We start from the raw sequence: 16,082 nt of genomic DNA on the forward strand, positions 1-16,082 counted from the left end.
AATTGTCAGTGAAAAGTATCTTTTTTGTCTCCAATATTATTTTATATTTCCAAAATACTGATGAGTGCACTTCTTCTCGCTGAGGCACATTATTTTAACAGTCTTTTTTCCTATCCATTTCGATATAAATCCAAGGCATTAAAATTGTCTAATTGTATGCTGCAAAACAATACCATCATATCCATTGCAGGCCTCCCTAAATAGATACAAAGACATTTCATTTTTTATGCTAACTACCTCAAGCACTTCTGCAGTAAATAACAGGGTTCCCGCATCGTAATCCGGCATGATGTAATTGCCCACTATCGACAGCATCGTTTTGCTTTGTGGTGTCAAATTGCGGGCTCTATGGTTTACCTCTGCTGGCTTTTGCTGCATCCACACCCTAATTTCAAAGATTCCAAAAAAAATTTCTTGTATGCAATGCGAACTGTTTTTTTTTTTTTATTATTTTCGTATCTTGTATTTTGGATTCATTCGAAATGGTGATGAGGATGATGTGAAAGTTATTTATTACACAATTATGAAACAGCGAAACATGCTGCAAATATCATCAGCGGCAAGAGATCTTTTCGTGTTTGTAAAGGTCATAACACCACCGCCGATGAAGGTATGCATGCTTTATAAGCAAATTCCATTTTGATGACGATCACGAGTCCAACGAAGCCGGAGTTATAATTGATTTAACGCCGGTAAATAAAATGCCATTTTGTGACGGCTTGGATTGAATGAAAACCAAAAACTTAAAAGTACAGATAAAACCAGAAAGATTAAAACATCAATAAATAAATGCAAAATAGTTACTATAATTATATTTTCTTTTATTATTTTTACTTAAGAAAAATATACATTTCCCTCCTTCTATATTTTTCCCACAGAGAAAGAAAAGAAACACGTTTTGCGATGTGGTGGTAGCAAAAGGCGAAGAAGAAAAAAAAACCAACTAAATTTAACTAAACGACCGACTAACATCAAAAGACTGTGTGGTTACCAGTAATCGTGCAGCAGGCGTCTGTTAGTAATACCTGCTGCAGTACAAGAAGAAAGAAAAAGTGATAATCAACATATTAGTTTTTTTGACTATAAAGTACAAACACCTACGAAGTAGAGTCGTGTAATCAAACTTTAAACCACACACACCGAACACACCTGTGGCTTCTGCAGATTGGAATAATATAAATGCATATTACCACGCAGCTTAGTGCATAGCGTCAGCAAAAGTAGCAACACCAAAAACCAAATTTTTGTGATTTTTTTTTGCGAAAAGAGAAGACCAAAACAAGATACATCAAAGCGAGCAAAAATAAATAGGCAAAAAATACCGAAGGGCAATAATTTAGCAGTTGGAAAATATAACAAAAAAAACACTTTTCTCTAGTGCTCGTTTTCTTCAAAGTAAAGAAAAGTGAAAGTGCAAAAGATGCTGCGGTACATGTAAGTCTTTTTTGCTTATTCATGTTAGATAGTATCATTTGATTTTAATTATTTACGCTTGGCTAGATTCTAGATTATAGAACAGTTCCCTTTTAGTATTTTTATAATTTATAGTATTTCTGTGGTTTTCTTCTTCTTCTTCTTTCCTGAATTGAAAGTAACATATGAATATAATGAGATAAAATTTTCATGATTTCGTCCTCTTACTTTTCAATTTTTCCTCGTTAAAAAAAATTTCTGAAATTTCGATGAACCTTGGGAAAAACTTTAAACGCTTATATCTCCCTTAATATTGAGAATTTCGCAAAAAGGAGCTTAATTTGTGATCACTACGTTTCGTAGGGGATCTGAGCTTCAAAATGGTATATAAGGTGGGGGGCCTGAGTGCCGGAAAAATTTCTGAAATTTCGATGAATCTTGGGAAAAACTTTAAACGCTTATATCTCCCTTAATATTGAGAATTTCGCAAAAAGGAGCTTAATTTGTGATCACTACCTCTGGTAGGGGATCTGAGCTTCAAAATGGTATATAAGTTGGGGGGTCTGGGTGCCGGAAAAATTTCTGAAATTTCGATGAATCTTGGGAAAAACTTTAAACGCTTATATCTCCCTTAATATTGAGAACTTCGCAAAAAGGAGCTTAATTTGTGATCACTACATTTGGTTGGGGAACTGAGCTTCAAAATGGTATATAGGTTGGGGGATCTGGGTGCCGGAAAAATTTCTGAAATTTCGATGAATCTTGGGAAAAACTTTAAGCGCTTATATCTCCCTTAATATTGAGAATTTCGCAAAAAGGAGCTTAATTTGTGATCACTAAGTCTGGTGGGGGATCTGAGCTTGAAAATGGTATATAGGTTGGGGGGTCTGGGTGCCGGAAAAATTTCTGAAATTTCGATGAATCTTGGGAAAAACTTTAAACGCTTATATCTCCCTTAATATTGAGAATTTCGCAAAAAGGAGCTTAATTTGTGATCACTAAGTCTGGTGGGGGATCTGAGCTTGAAAATGGTATATAGGTTGGGGGGTCTGGGTGCCGGAAAAATTTCTGAAATTTCGATGAATCTTGGGAAAAACTTTAAACGCTTATATCTCCCTTAATATTGAGAATTTCGCAAAAAGGAGCTTAATTTGTGATCACTAAGTCTGGTGGGGGATCTGAGCTTGAAAATGGTATATAGGTTGGGGGGTCTGGGTGCCGGAAAAATTTCTGAAATTTCGATGAATCTTGGGAAAAACTTTAAACGCTTATATCTCCCTTAATATTGAGAATTTCGCAAAAAGGAGCTTAATTTGTGATCACAGGAAAGAAAAAGGGCTGTCGTCAAAGCACCGATGAAAGGAACAGTTCACTTTTTAAATATGAATATTACGCGCTTGCAAAGTAAATATTGTTAATTATTCCATTTTCGTGAAACCATTTCTCCATCAATGGCAAGATATTTTGTTTTTAAATCTTTGAAGAAAGTAACAATTAGTTCCCGAATTAGAGCAAGTTAAAAAGGAAACTTCCCATCTAAATACTGTTGTCAATTGTAAAGCTCAGCTAATTTTACACCCAATCTTTTCATATTGTTAAAATCCATCTTGAGAAATTCGTAAATAGATTTAATTCATCATGAAATGAAGCCGAAATGATATAATATAAAAAAAAATAAACAAACAATGCACATCGAAAAAAAATGAGTAAATGGTGCATGACTATATGATTTACTATAAGTTCAATGTCAGGCACGAAATACTAAATCGAATACACACTCATACTCTTTTCCAAAGATTTTCAATGTTAATTTAAACATTTTCATCAGCGCATGAATAGTTTTATAACATAATCATCAACGTATAATTCGAAAACAATTGTCCACCATAATCTCATTCATTGATTTCAGGACAAAATTCTTCTGTTCATTTCATTTGTGTGTTGTAACACAATTTCACAGAATTGTTTCAACTAAAATGTTGATTGTAACAACAAATTAAATAATAAGATATATCACCGCTGTCGTTTACAACCTATTCCCCCCTCCTCGCAATCAACTAGTTGTTTCCATTTCGGTAAAAATCAACTGATCTGGTGTTGAAAAAGATACTGAGCCAATTTTTAAAGTCATTGCATTGCCATAAATTTTATCTGAGATGGATCCGAAAAAAGGGTCACTTTGGCAGTCCTCGGAAACCTAGGTTATCAGCAAGAAACTCTTGGTCGCGTGTGTGTGAAGAATCTTCCGAAGAATTTGTCGCCCCCTACATCACGATGGACGATTCGACAGTCTATGGTACATAACGATGAAATCTACGGGCGATACCACCACCGTGTGCGGTGGGCGGGTCACCTAATCCTTAAATGTCTATACGGTCGATATGGTAGAAAGAGAAAACGTGGCATACCCTGCCTGAGATGGAGCGATGGCGTAGGTCAGGAGGCCAGACAGCTTTTAGCGATATCGAATTGGTGGACCTAGGGGCGAAACCGGGACGTCTGAAGTTCCTAACTAAGGCATGCCTAGACTGGATACCAGTTGTTACACCGTTGGTAACGATCATTACCTCAACGTCCGTATATTCCGGTTTCGACGTTCTGTCAAATTGCGTCATATACACAATGTAGCTGGTATAAATAAATATCCTTGTTGGCGGTTCTGTTGGATAAAGATTTTGCTTTACTCAAGATTTTGTCCCGTCACTTCATGTCCTGCGCTCCTTTGATTGTTTCATATAAATACAAAACAACCATTTCCCGACTCCCGTGACGATTCGGTGCCGAAATCACCGATTGCGGCTATGTAAGAGTTGTTCAGCAAAGATTTAACGGTGATTTTGTACCTTAACCTATTTCTCCAATCCTAGTCGCCTCACTGCAAACCTTTGAGCAGACCCGACTTTGAAAGGAGTACCTAGTCATCCTTCAAAAGTGCTTTGAAATACTCCTTGCCAAATTCTGTCATTAATGCCCCTTTTCGGACCCAATGATAAGTTCGAACAGCATCCCTTCGACAGGAGCATCTTTTGGACACCTGACGTTCTATCAGCAAGTCTGTTCTCCCACTGAGGAAGGACAACTGGATCCTGTGAGCGGCTGTTGGTGAACTTGAGAGCTGAGAAAAAATGAATGGTTCCCCCCCCCCCCCCCCCCCCACCAACATAACTGCTGAAACTGCTGCCTACCTAAACCTCTACCAAATCAAATAACGAGGCAATCCTGTTGAAAAGCACAACAGTTAACCGCAATCGTCACAAGTCCAACCTCAGTATGCAGGCCATATTCGAAACATAGTGGGGTTACCTAGTAGCAAATGGTATCCTACATATATTTACCCCATATATATCAGAATTAGGATATTCTGCTGGTAATTTCAGAATAATACTCCGTTTTTTACAGTCGCTCTAAGTATCTAGTAAGAGGTGACGCATTTACTGCCCATATTTTCTAGGAAGTTTCTAACATTAAAACCCGAGGATCTTAAGGTTCCTCTAGAGGGATCAAGACTGCAAATTATAAGGCTGGGAAATAAACCTACTTCCTCCTACGTAGTCAGGGGAAAATTCGTCGAAATTACGATGACAACCCCTGATATACCCGGAAAAAATATAGGGTCTAGACCTGCGCTAATGCAATCAGATTCATTTCTCATCATTAATTCAGAAAGTCCTAAATTCTGTGTGATGTCGGACCAAAACAATTGAGAGTGACATGTCTCCCTAAATCCTTAAAAAACTGTTAGCTCTGGCCAAACTTTGGTATCTTTATTTACCTTCAATACAATTGGGACTCACCTTGTGTTTTCCATTTAATAGCTGCGAACCGCTACGGCAACGCAGCTCCCAGGGAAGGGCTCGGACAGTGCTGGACAAGTTTTGACAGTGTGATTTGCTGACATTATCAAGCGTTTTGAAAAGTCATCGAAGCTTCAGAGGGTCGCATTCCCAGTAAACCTCGCGTAATTTACTATCCTCGACATTCCTTAAGCAACCATTTATTCAGCCATCCTAGCAAACATAATGGACAATAATCCACCAACAACTTAACTAAGCTATGGTTATTGGTGAAGGCAAGAAGCCTTTAGCCGTTGCTGTCTGGCTCATTATAGAAACTTTGCCTCCTGCAGAGGTATTTTTCATTCCAGCTTGAAGGAGGCTAAATCATCCTTGTCAGAAGGGAATAGAATTGTTTTTATTCGTGACCCGAGGGTCGAATCCCTTGTATGGGCTGGACAATTTCTGTGAACTCTTTATCTCATGGATGGAGAGATGGAACCCAATACTGTGGCTCAGTGAATTCTTCAATCGACTTATTCTGAGAGGTAGAATTGGCAAGAAATGGAGGAAGTGGCGTTCCATAAATGTTGTTCTTCGTGATCGACGTACCAACGGACGTCTCAAATCTAAAATTTACCGCAATGTGGTCCGTCCTGTCGCCCTCTATGGTTTTGAGTGTTGGCTGACTTTAAAAGACAATGAACGACGTCTTGCGCTAATGGACACAAAGATGTTGCGTTGGACTAGTGGCATGACGCATCTTGATCACATCCGAAATGGGGGTATCTGTCCAAGATTGGTCTAAACGTCGAAACCGATGGTAACTGATCAAAAGGGCGCCCGAAACAACGGTGACGTGATACGCTGGATGTTGATTTGAAAGCTGCTGATATCCTGAGTCATTACAATGGTCCATTGCAAAAAGTACCATTGAAATGGCTCCAAATCGTCGTAGTTACTACATGAGCCTTAATTTGATTATCTTCTCTGCCTTGCCAAATTTCATCAGACTTTTATTATCACATTCCTTGAACATGTCCATCTTCACGGATGAATCCGATGTTCCAGATTTTGTTCAGAAGTGTATGGAGCTTCAATATCTTAGCTATATTTCCTACTTTTAGTAGTTCGACAGGTGTCTCATCCAGAGTTGATGTATCCTTGATTTCTCTAGATAGTAACTGATGAAATTTGTCAGAGGTTTGTCTTAGTTCTTGGTTGGATGACAGGTAGGACCTATTTTTGGGTACTTATCTTTCTTGTCGTTTGGGGTTCATTTCCGGTACTGTTTGCACGCAGCCAATAATTTCTTCTATGCCGAGATTCGTGCCTCTGAATTTCCTATAAGATTGATGGAGGTTTAGTACTTGCACAAATCCAAATTTGCATAGAGGAAGGGTGCAAGCTTCTCGTAAAATCGTGGGGGAACTGAAGCACTTTATATCCTGTTCCAACCAAAAGCAATGATCCGTAGATGTGGTTTCATGACAACCTTATATCTGCCACCTTTCATTTATAATTGTGAGGATTATCTACACCGGTTTTTGTCGATTCAGTGGCATTCGTATATTTCCTGTTACCAGTTCTTTGAAGCCTGGGTTTCATAGGATCCTGCAAGGTGAGGAATCCTGCTGTATGACTGCCCATGTGTTTGGTAGCCCTCAAATTCAGTAGCGCAATGTCACCATCGTCCTTAAGCAGTTGGAGTATTGAATTTGACTCAGGTAATCATTCACAGCTAACTCGACTGGTATTCGACATCTAGTCAGAATACAAATCCCTGAGCCAACCTTGAGATTTGAATCACGACTTTCCACTATGTCCGCCTGTCGCTCTAACCAGTAAGCCATCCGCTCATCTGGAAGCGCATATATTGGTATATAAATCGATGAACATATGATTATCAGCGGAGAGAGCATGAAGACTGCTAGTCAATGTGGAGGACAGACCTAGTTAAGGACATTTTTCAAATGCATGCGGAATGGGGTGATTGCTCGAGAAAGGGCTTCATATTGGAAAGCGTAACATCAACAGTGACGGGAGAAGAACGGGTGGAACTTTATTCTAGATTGGGGGACAATTAAGTTCTCGCCTTGGATGGGGGGGGGGGGGGGGTCCTCTTTGTTGAGTCATTCGAATCTCCGTCTTCCTAAGTATCTGTATCTAATTACATTATTTATTATCGCCATCATAAATGGTGCCAAAAGTTTCACCCAGTTTGGCGCCACAAACTTTCCGGCAGAGTGGACATTACGGCAATACCGCTGGTCAGCAAAAAACTATCCGATGGGATGCGCTCAACTATAAATACGTTTCGCAAGAATATCGAGTGTTCAGTAAGCGCAACATAGTCGGAATGCGGTATACATGGTGGCAGTTCGGCCTTGGACCATCTAGGTATATTTAGCACATTCACAATCAGTTCTTTGGTGCTATATGCCTTGGTTGCGGTATGACTACAGACCTAGTTTGGAATTTAGCTGGTGGTCATTACAAAGTAGTAGTGAAGCAGTAGTTGGCTATAAATGTACACCAACTCCGTTTAGTAATAACCACAACTTCCGATTAATTCTTTGAAAATTATAGACCAGCATTCTCCAATTTGGACTTAAAACTATGCTCTTATCCGTGAGCCAAGTCCCACTGCCTGCAAATAATGGCGACATCCGCTTTACTATCGAGGATACATTGGGCGAGGAGGTCCTGAGTTTAACAGGGTCCCCATACAAGCAAAAGAGTGGCATACATTTTTGCCCACCAAATACAGCCGTGAAAGGTTTCGAACTCCGTCTTAGTCTTATCACTCATTGGAAAGGCTTCTAGAGCGGGAGCATTTCTTCCAGGGACCCATTCCCAAAAACTACCCAACCAATCATGGAACTACTCCTCAAGGAGACTATACACAGGAGAGGCAACTTTAGCGGCAAAAGGGATGGAATCTCATTGTGCACCTTTCGGGTAGGAACGAGGTAGGTGGGATTGGTGTGTCGATGTCGCCTAGAAGTTTTCCTTGTGAATATTTCTTCATCTTATCCCAGCAGAAACGGATACATCCCAAAGATTGATTTTGGATGCATCTACTTATTTCCTCCTCATTTTCTAGGGCAGCAAACATGGATCTATTCTCGAGAATATTGTGCGGGTTTGCTTCTACCAAGTTTTCCATAGAGACATTTCGAAGCACCATTCGCTCAGTGTGAATCTATCTAGCCATAAACAGCTTTGCAATGCCTGTTGTTATGACAGATGCTGCCATGTGCTCGCAGCAACTCGCAGTCATGTGGTTGCAACCACGTGGTTGAACACTAATGCACTACACATCACATACACGACACTAACGTCAGCCCTTTTGCTCGGAATTTTGCTCGCGCAACTCCCGTCGCGGTCGAACGTGTGCAAGACTATTCTGCCTACGTGAAATTTGAACCTGGATCACCTCAATATCTGCCTCCAACTTCCCTGACCGCATACAAATCCTTGCACCATTCGCCGCCACCGCAAAACACAGAGAGCCATGCTTTATATCTGCGCGGAACCTTGCCTTTTTTTGACGTGTAGCCATTACTCTAGTCGCCCTACATACATAGATGTCTGGTTGAAGCAGTGCACTGACAGCCGGTCTATTGGAAGGAAAGGGAAAACTGGTACAACTGGTGAAACTGAAATCCTGATCAAAAGCTCACATGTGGAAGAAGAAACCACCCAAGGTGAAAGCACCGAGGGATCCGACGTGTTATCGGGCCGTGATGGCCAGTGCTGACAACTTATTGACAGTTCGAGCCTTTCGTAAATTGAACGCACTTTTCATTTTCAGCAGTTTTCGAGGTAATTAATTGAAGAAAACCAAAAGCATCACCAAATTCAGAGTGACATGAACTGTCATCACAATCAAGCTGACTTCATATGTTAAAGTCGAGGCAATTTAAACGGGCCATTCGTCGGCCCTTCTTTCTCATTTGTCCATGACTTCCTTAGCCGTTGTTTTGAGTCCGCTTTCTCAACTTCCAAGCCTCCTTAATATTCCCCAAAAGAAATTTTCAACGGAAAAGCCTAAGTTTCTTCGAAATATTTAATAATCGAATTAGACCACTTCATTCAAGACCGTAACCGTAGAACGACAGTACATTGTAGGAGACAATGAGGTTATGATGGAGCTCGCTCGTGATTATTATCCTGATTTGACTCAGGCATTCATTTACAGCTATTTCAAGTCGTATCCGACATCCAGTCACAATACAAATGCCTCAGCCACCAGTGAGATTTGAACCGCGACCTTATGCTACGATAGCCTAGCGCTCAAACCACTAAGTCTCCTGGAAGCCTGAATACTTTGTGAAAAAATACATATAAGCGAGATGCTTCTGCAGTTTTAGCATAGCAGTCATCTGAGAAGTTCCACTCGTTCTATATTAATTGGATCAGTATAAAGATGCGCTTCATCTTTCAGGAGTTCCAGAGGAATGCTGCCAGTGCCCAATACTTTGTTTGGTTTCGGGCTATTATATATAACTCTACTATGGTACTTTAGGAGAGAGAATCAATCAATCAATTGGAGGGATATACATGGTTGCCAATCACCCTTTGTTGGGGCATAGGACGTCAACCACACCTAAGCGCCGTCGCTCATGGTTGTCTGAAATTCCCTTCAGCTCTCCCCACGACTTCCCGAGAAGATCGCACTCCTCTTCCTTTGCGCGAAGTGCCCTTGGGGCGACTCAGTCGTCGCAGTCTCGGGAGAGAGTGGATTCCATTATATGGCGTAGACCGCAATGCGTGTGACCTATCCACTACCACTTTTGCCTTCCGATCACAGCGGCAGGCCTGTCCCCGACCAAGTTCTTCGTTTGAGATAGTGTCAGACCAGCGCACATCGATGATGTTGCAGGAATGGATTATCTGTATTTTACAGTGGATTCTTTAGTTGTCATTTATAATGTGAGAGACTTCTCGAATTTCCTTCCATGCTTATCCCTAGAAAGGCTAGCTTTTCTTTGAAAACCCGTCTTTAAAGGTTTTCACTATAAAAATTTGCTGAAATCTTTTGCTGCGTGCGTCAAGTCGTCCCTAACAGGTCGGCCATTGCGGGAAATGTGTTGTTAGATAGACTTTGGGTTTGATGCTATGAATGCCGAGCCTTTTTTTTTTTTGTTGAGGAGGTGGAAATCTTCAAAAAGACACTGGTCTGGACACACCAGCGTGTGGGATTTTTACCCGCTAAAACCACCCCCGACTCTCTCCCTGCCCCGCGGAACCACCATAAGGTATTACATCACGGGGCGGAGTCAGCTCACTCTAGCTTTGTCACCTTTCTTCTGTACGCAGCGCACGTGACCGCGTTTTTCTCCTCTCCTCTGCTTTTCGCAGTTTATTTTGGATAGATGCGATCATGGAGTTTACCGCATCCCAATTCTCTTGATGTGCTAGCATTTTCGGTGCCAGATTTTCTGGTACCAGCACCTCCCCTAGAGTCTCCTCTAGATTCCTCCTTTCTTCCACAAATCTCGGACAGTGGAAGAATACATGCTCTGGGTCCTCTGGGACTCAATTGCAATTTGGACAATCGGGTGAGGTCTCCAATTTAAACCTGTGAAGGTGTTGGAGATATCCTCCATGCCCCGTGAGAAATTGGGTGAGATTATAATTAATCTAACCGTGTCGTCTCCCCAACTACTCCTTGATGGCAGGAATGAGCCTATGCGTCCACCGGCCCTTTCCCGAGCGTTCCCACCGCTCTTGCCATCGATGCCGCGATGAGGAAGAGGTTGGCTTTGCATTGTATATGTTCGCCATCTCATCTGCCAAGATGTCAATCGGCATCATTCCAGAGATGACGAATGCTGCATCATCTGACACAGTCCTGAAGGCAGAGCATACCCTCAGGGCTGTCCTCCTGTAGACTGAACTCAGTTTGGTTGCGTTCGCTGACATCCACAACGCCTCCCTCCAAACTGGGGTTGCATAGAGCATGATCAAGGTCACCACCCTGGCTATAAGCAACCTAGAGGTATGCCGTGGCCCTCCAATGTTCGGCATCATCCTTGCCAGGGCCATACGTGCAGTGGATGATTTGTCGCAAACATACGCTCTGAATCGCCCTGTCACGATTTTATAGGCGCTACCCCACGGATTTATGTCCGCTTCTAAACAGAGCTCCTTGAAACATTCCCTCTTACTCCGCTGGATGGCGAGCTTGAGGTTCTTGCGGGCTTCCCTATAGGCATACTCCTTTTGCCTTTGATCGATCCTACCTATTGCCCTCTGAGCCGTTCGTCTGGCTCTGTGGCAAATCGATCGAAGACTGGCAAGTTCACTATTCCACCAATAATTGGGTCTTCTAGTGTAGAATGAGCATCTCCTAGGCATCGACGCGTCACATGCCTTGGAGACGCTTTGTGTAACATGGAGAGCTCTATCCGTGGACGTGCCGGCTTTGCTAGGCAGGTCTAGCCACACTTCCATGAATGTTGGCTCATCCATCGCTTTTGCAGACCATCCTGGTGTTCCTCTGGATTTCGGCTTCCGGGGTGCGGGTCTCCTGCCTTGTGGCTCGGTCCTTAGTTCAAAGGTGATCGCCTGGTGGTCGCTGTACGTGAAGTCCTCGCTAACTTGCCAGGACATGCCACGTGCCAGCGCAGGGCTGACAAAAGTCAGATCTACAATTGAACCAGTTCTCCCTTTTCGATAAGTGTTTACATTGCCTTCGTTGGCCAGAACTACATCTAACTGGGCAAATGCTTCTAATAAGCACCGCCCCCTTGCGTTAGTCTCTTTGCTGCCCCACTCGATAGCCCACGCATTAAAGTCACCGGCTATCACCTTTGGACCTCGTCCCCTTGCGTCATGAACAAGATCATCTAACAATTCTTCAAACTCAGGAAGTGTGAGGCTCGGTGGAGCGTAGCAGCTGTATACGAATATACCGCTTATTTTCGCCCACACAAAGCCACTAGCCGCCTGACGCATACTATATTGTATGGCTTGACGACCGCACGCCCATATCGCCGTTCCACCACTCGCATCTGTGACCCATACACCACCGTCAAGATTTCTGTACGGTTCACTAATGATAGCAACCTCCATCGCGGATTCGTAAGTGGTCTGCGCAAGCAAATCTTGTGCGACCCTGCAATGATTAAGGTTTATTTGTATTAACCTCATTTTTTCACTGCAGTTAACGCCTTCCTAAATTCTGGGCATTTACCACTTCCGGCAATATGCCGGTTATCCCTTCCCTCCTTTTCTTCGCACAGAATGCATTTGGGGTCTCTATTGCACTCCTTGGCAATATGTCCTTTTTCCCCACACCGTCGACATCGATCGGACCGATCGATGCCGGTAGTGCATGCCTTCGCGAAGTGTCCAAACATTAGGCATTTGAAGCACCTTTTTAAAGAGATCTGTTCCCTTAGTCGGCAAACAACCCATCCAATCCGAACCTTCCCCACGGCCAACAACTTCTGTGCTGACTCTACTGGCAGTCGCAGTGTGGCCGTTTGAGTACCGCCATAAGCTTTTCTTAGGCTCACGATAGATGCTTCCCCAAATTCCTCCAACTTGAATTGTTCCTTCAAGGCAGTGCAGATCTCTTCTCTGGATGTTACCTCATCGAGTTCCTTGCACTGGATATAGATCTCATGTTTTTGGGAACGAACCGCGACATTTTCCCCAAGTGAGTTTAAAACTTGGTTACGAAAGCCGTCAGTTTTCCCCACGCTGGATTTTTTCAGTTCAAACATGAGATCCCCTTTCTGGGTCCTCCGGATTTTGCTGACATTTCCGCCTAGGTCTTTTAGGTCGGGGTCAGATTTCACCTTCTTTAGTATCTCCGCATACGTTAGATGTCCTTTGCTGGGGATTACAATTGCCTCCGGGCGAATTCGCATCTTTGGTTTCTTGTCTCTTTTCTTGTTCACGACCTTAGTCCAACCACCGCTCTTATTTTCTCTCGGTTTCGCTTCGCTAGCCGACGTTCCTACTTTGGGTACTTTGGGCCCTTCTGAACTTTTAGTTCCGTTTGTTGGACTAGTCGAGACTCCTTTCTTCCTTTTTGGTGCCTGTTGATTCACCAAAACTTCGCCCTCTTTGTCTCGCACTCGCTTACTTGATCGAAGATCGGTGACCTTCTGCTTTGGTGTCACTTGGGTCGCCTGTGACACTGTTGAGGCTGGAATGTCCGGCTTTTTTTTAGGCTTTGTTACTTCTTCCTGGGACCTACTGTAAAGCACCCTGATGGCTCTCACCATGTTCTTGATGGCTTGGTGCACGTTGTGCTTGTCCTTGATGAATTGGGACAGCTCAACTATTTTAGTCCCAAGCTGCATAAAAGGTAGTTCTTCTGGGTCAGGGCTCTGTTCTCGGTGAGTCCTGGCCAGACTACTCCTTTTACTGGCTCCTTCACATTTTTCAATTGCTGAGCTCCCATGAGCTTCCTCTTTTGCCAGCTTTGATATTGGAGGAGATCGTAAAATTGATGAGCTTCTCCTGAATGGATCTATTTGCTGCTGCTGGAGTACCTCTTGATCAGATCCGATGGGTGTCGAAATCGCCTTTTTTGGCCAGCTATCTCCTTTTAGTCCATCATTCTTTGCCTTTGCAATTGGTGTTCTTGGCAGAGTCGTGCTTCGTTTGAACACCTCCTTCTCCAAATCTAAAACACTTGTAGTATTAGATGCAACGGTGGCCAAGTTGTCCACCACCGAGGCACTGCGGTCGAGGGATATCGACGGCCGGGAGCCCGCTTGCTCACTCCCAAAAGCCGCCGGTACTGGGGTTCCGAGCCCCTGCACCGTAACTTTACTCCTTCTCAATTCGTCCATGTTGGTTTTATTTTCTGGGTGTCCTTCCCATAGCCATTTTGGTCCCCGCACCAGAGATGAGCAAACACTAGCCCATGCACAGTCAGAAAAGAAAAGTGCATGAACACATATTTACACATCAATAGGTATGCCCCTATCCGCCACCTGGGGTCGCGCTTGATGGGAGATCTGGCCACTCCTCACAGGAGGACAACTCAGCGAACATGTCCGGTCTGGATTTCACGGCAAGCTTAAGGGTCTTATTCGGTACTCCGTCCAGGCCCGGCGCTTTATTGTCTCCTATTCTACCGTAGATTTCCAACAGCTCGTCTCTGGTGACTGGCGGAATTGCCGCTGCATTCATAGGTGGTTGGAATATGTCGGTGCTCTCCTCTTGCTGGGGGAATAACCCCCGGATGATTTTTAGCAAGAAGGTGGGGCACGTGATCTGCGGAGAGGAACGGCCTCTGAATCGTCCCATTACGATTCTGTAGGCATTCCCCCACGGGTTTATGTTCGCTTCTGAGCAGAGCTCCTTAGAGCACTCCCTGTTGCTTCGCTGGATGGCGAGCTTGAGGTTTTTGCGGGCTGCCTTATAGGCGAGCTCTTTTTGTCCTTGTTCGATTCTACCTACCGCCTTCTGAGCCACTCTTCTGGCTCGGTGGCAGGCTGATCGAAGGCCGGTCAGTTCATCATTCCACCAGTAGTTTTGGTCTTCTATTGGGGAATGAATACCTTCTAGGCATGGACGCGTCACATGCTTTGGCAATGCATTGAGCCAGATGGACCGCTCTTTCCGTAGAGGTGCCTGCTTTATTATGAATGCTGAGCCTGTGAAGATCAATACTATGGCAACTAGCTGCGATCAGAAATTCATTCAGTATTCGAGGAGGATAGTGTGGTTATGTCTGCATGGCAGGGGCTCATGTTAAGCAGTCGTTAGCTTATTATAAGGGACAAAAATTTGGAAGCACTCATCAGGGCTGTTTGGAATATTGAATTTTTGGGGAGAAATCCCATACGGCGTGCAGAAACGCATGATAATTAAATGATACCTTTATCAACTTCAACCGCACTACAATTCACATTGTAAAATTTATCTGCTGTTCATTATTTACACACCTGTAACAACTGCCTGCAGACATGAGCTGGTTGAAAATGTTAAATCAGCTTAAATCATCATCCTCATGTGAAAATAAACATGAAAAGAAAATTGAGAGATTGTGTTTGGATTGCATTCGCCATTGGGTATCGTTTTTTTTTTTATCCAAAAAGCATTCCAAATATTTACCAGGCGGAATGTAAGATTAATTGCAGAGAAGAAAAGAAGAGAAAGTGTTTTTTTCTGTGGTTATTTAACTGTGGTAGTCACACAATAGTCAAATAGCAGCTCAGTGGCAATTTAAAAGTTAAATTTTACTTAAAATTCAAACCACCTTCTCGGTTTCTTCTTACTTTTTTTTTCAATTTTCAAATTTAAATTTCATTGGAGTTATCTACTCCTAGCATGAAAATTACAGTACGAAAATCAAGTGAAATTGTGCATTCTCTCTTAGGATTGGTTGATATTGAAAAAAAAATCGCCAAAAAAAAAGAAGAAAATCACTGCCTGCCCAAAATTAACATTCTTTCGTCCTCTATTTCGTTGAATAAAATTCCAACGCATCTAAGCTTTGTCATCCATGATTGCATAACAGATAAATTACCATCAATTTATTATTCACTTCCTTTTTATTAATCCAAGATAGCAAACTTGCGAGGAGGAAGGCATGGTAATTTGTTTCTTTCCTTTCCTTTGTTTTATTGATTGGACCCAAGTGTCACCCCTGAAGAATTGATTAAAATCAAAGAGGTCCCAGTATGAATTGAAATAAATTCGTGGAAGAAAAAAATCGTGATCTAATTCAGAATTAGTTAGAAAAGTGAGTCATTTGTTAGTTAAGTGGTTAAGCTGGTTCTTGTAAAACAATTCAAGGTATAAAATTAAGTAAATGGTAAATGATGACGTGTGGTTGTGCGTTGCGATTAATGAAAGTGGATGGAAACAATTTGGATTAAGACGATATGGGAATAGTTCTTCGCGTCATTGGACATTGCC

The 16,082-nt window shown here is 42.7% G+C and overlaps 1 protein-coding gene across 2 annotated transcripts in view; it reads left to right on the plus strand.

Moving 5' to 3' along the window:
* The window catches only part of LOC119660826 (proteoglycan 4), a 43,747-nt gene that overhangs the window by 7,517 nt on the left and 20,148 nt on the right, over positions 1-16,082 (plus strand). For both annotated transcript variants that reach the window (XM_038069684.1, XM_038069685.1), the window contains exon 2: positions 879-1,434. In XM_038069684.1, the coding sequence (XP_037925612.1) occupies positions 1,421-1,434 (14 nt within the window). In that variant the 5' untranslated portion in view covers positions 879-1,420. The remainder of the gene's footprint in view (positions 1-878; positions 1,435-16,082) is intronic.

Source organism: Hermetia illucens, chromosome 7, assembly GCF_905115235.1.
Source record: "Hermetia illucens chromosome 7, iHerIll2.2.curated.20191125, whole genome shotgun sequence".
Classification (NCBI taxonomy): domain Eukaryota; kingdom Metazoa; phylum Arthropoda; class Insecta; order Diptera; family Stratiomyidae; genus Hermetia; species Hermetia illucens.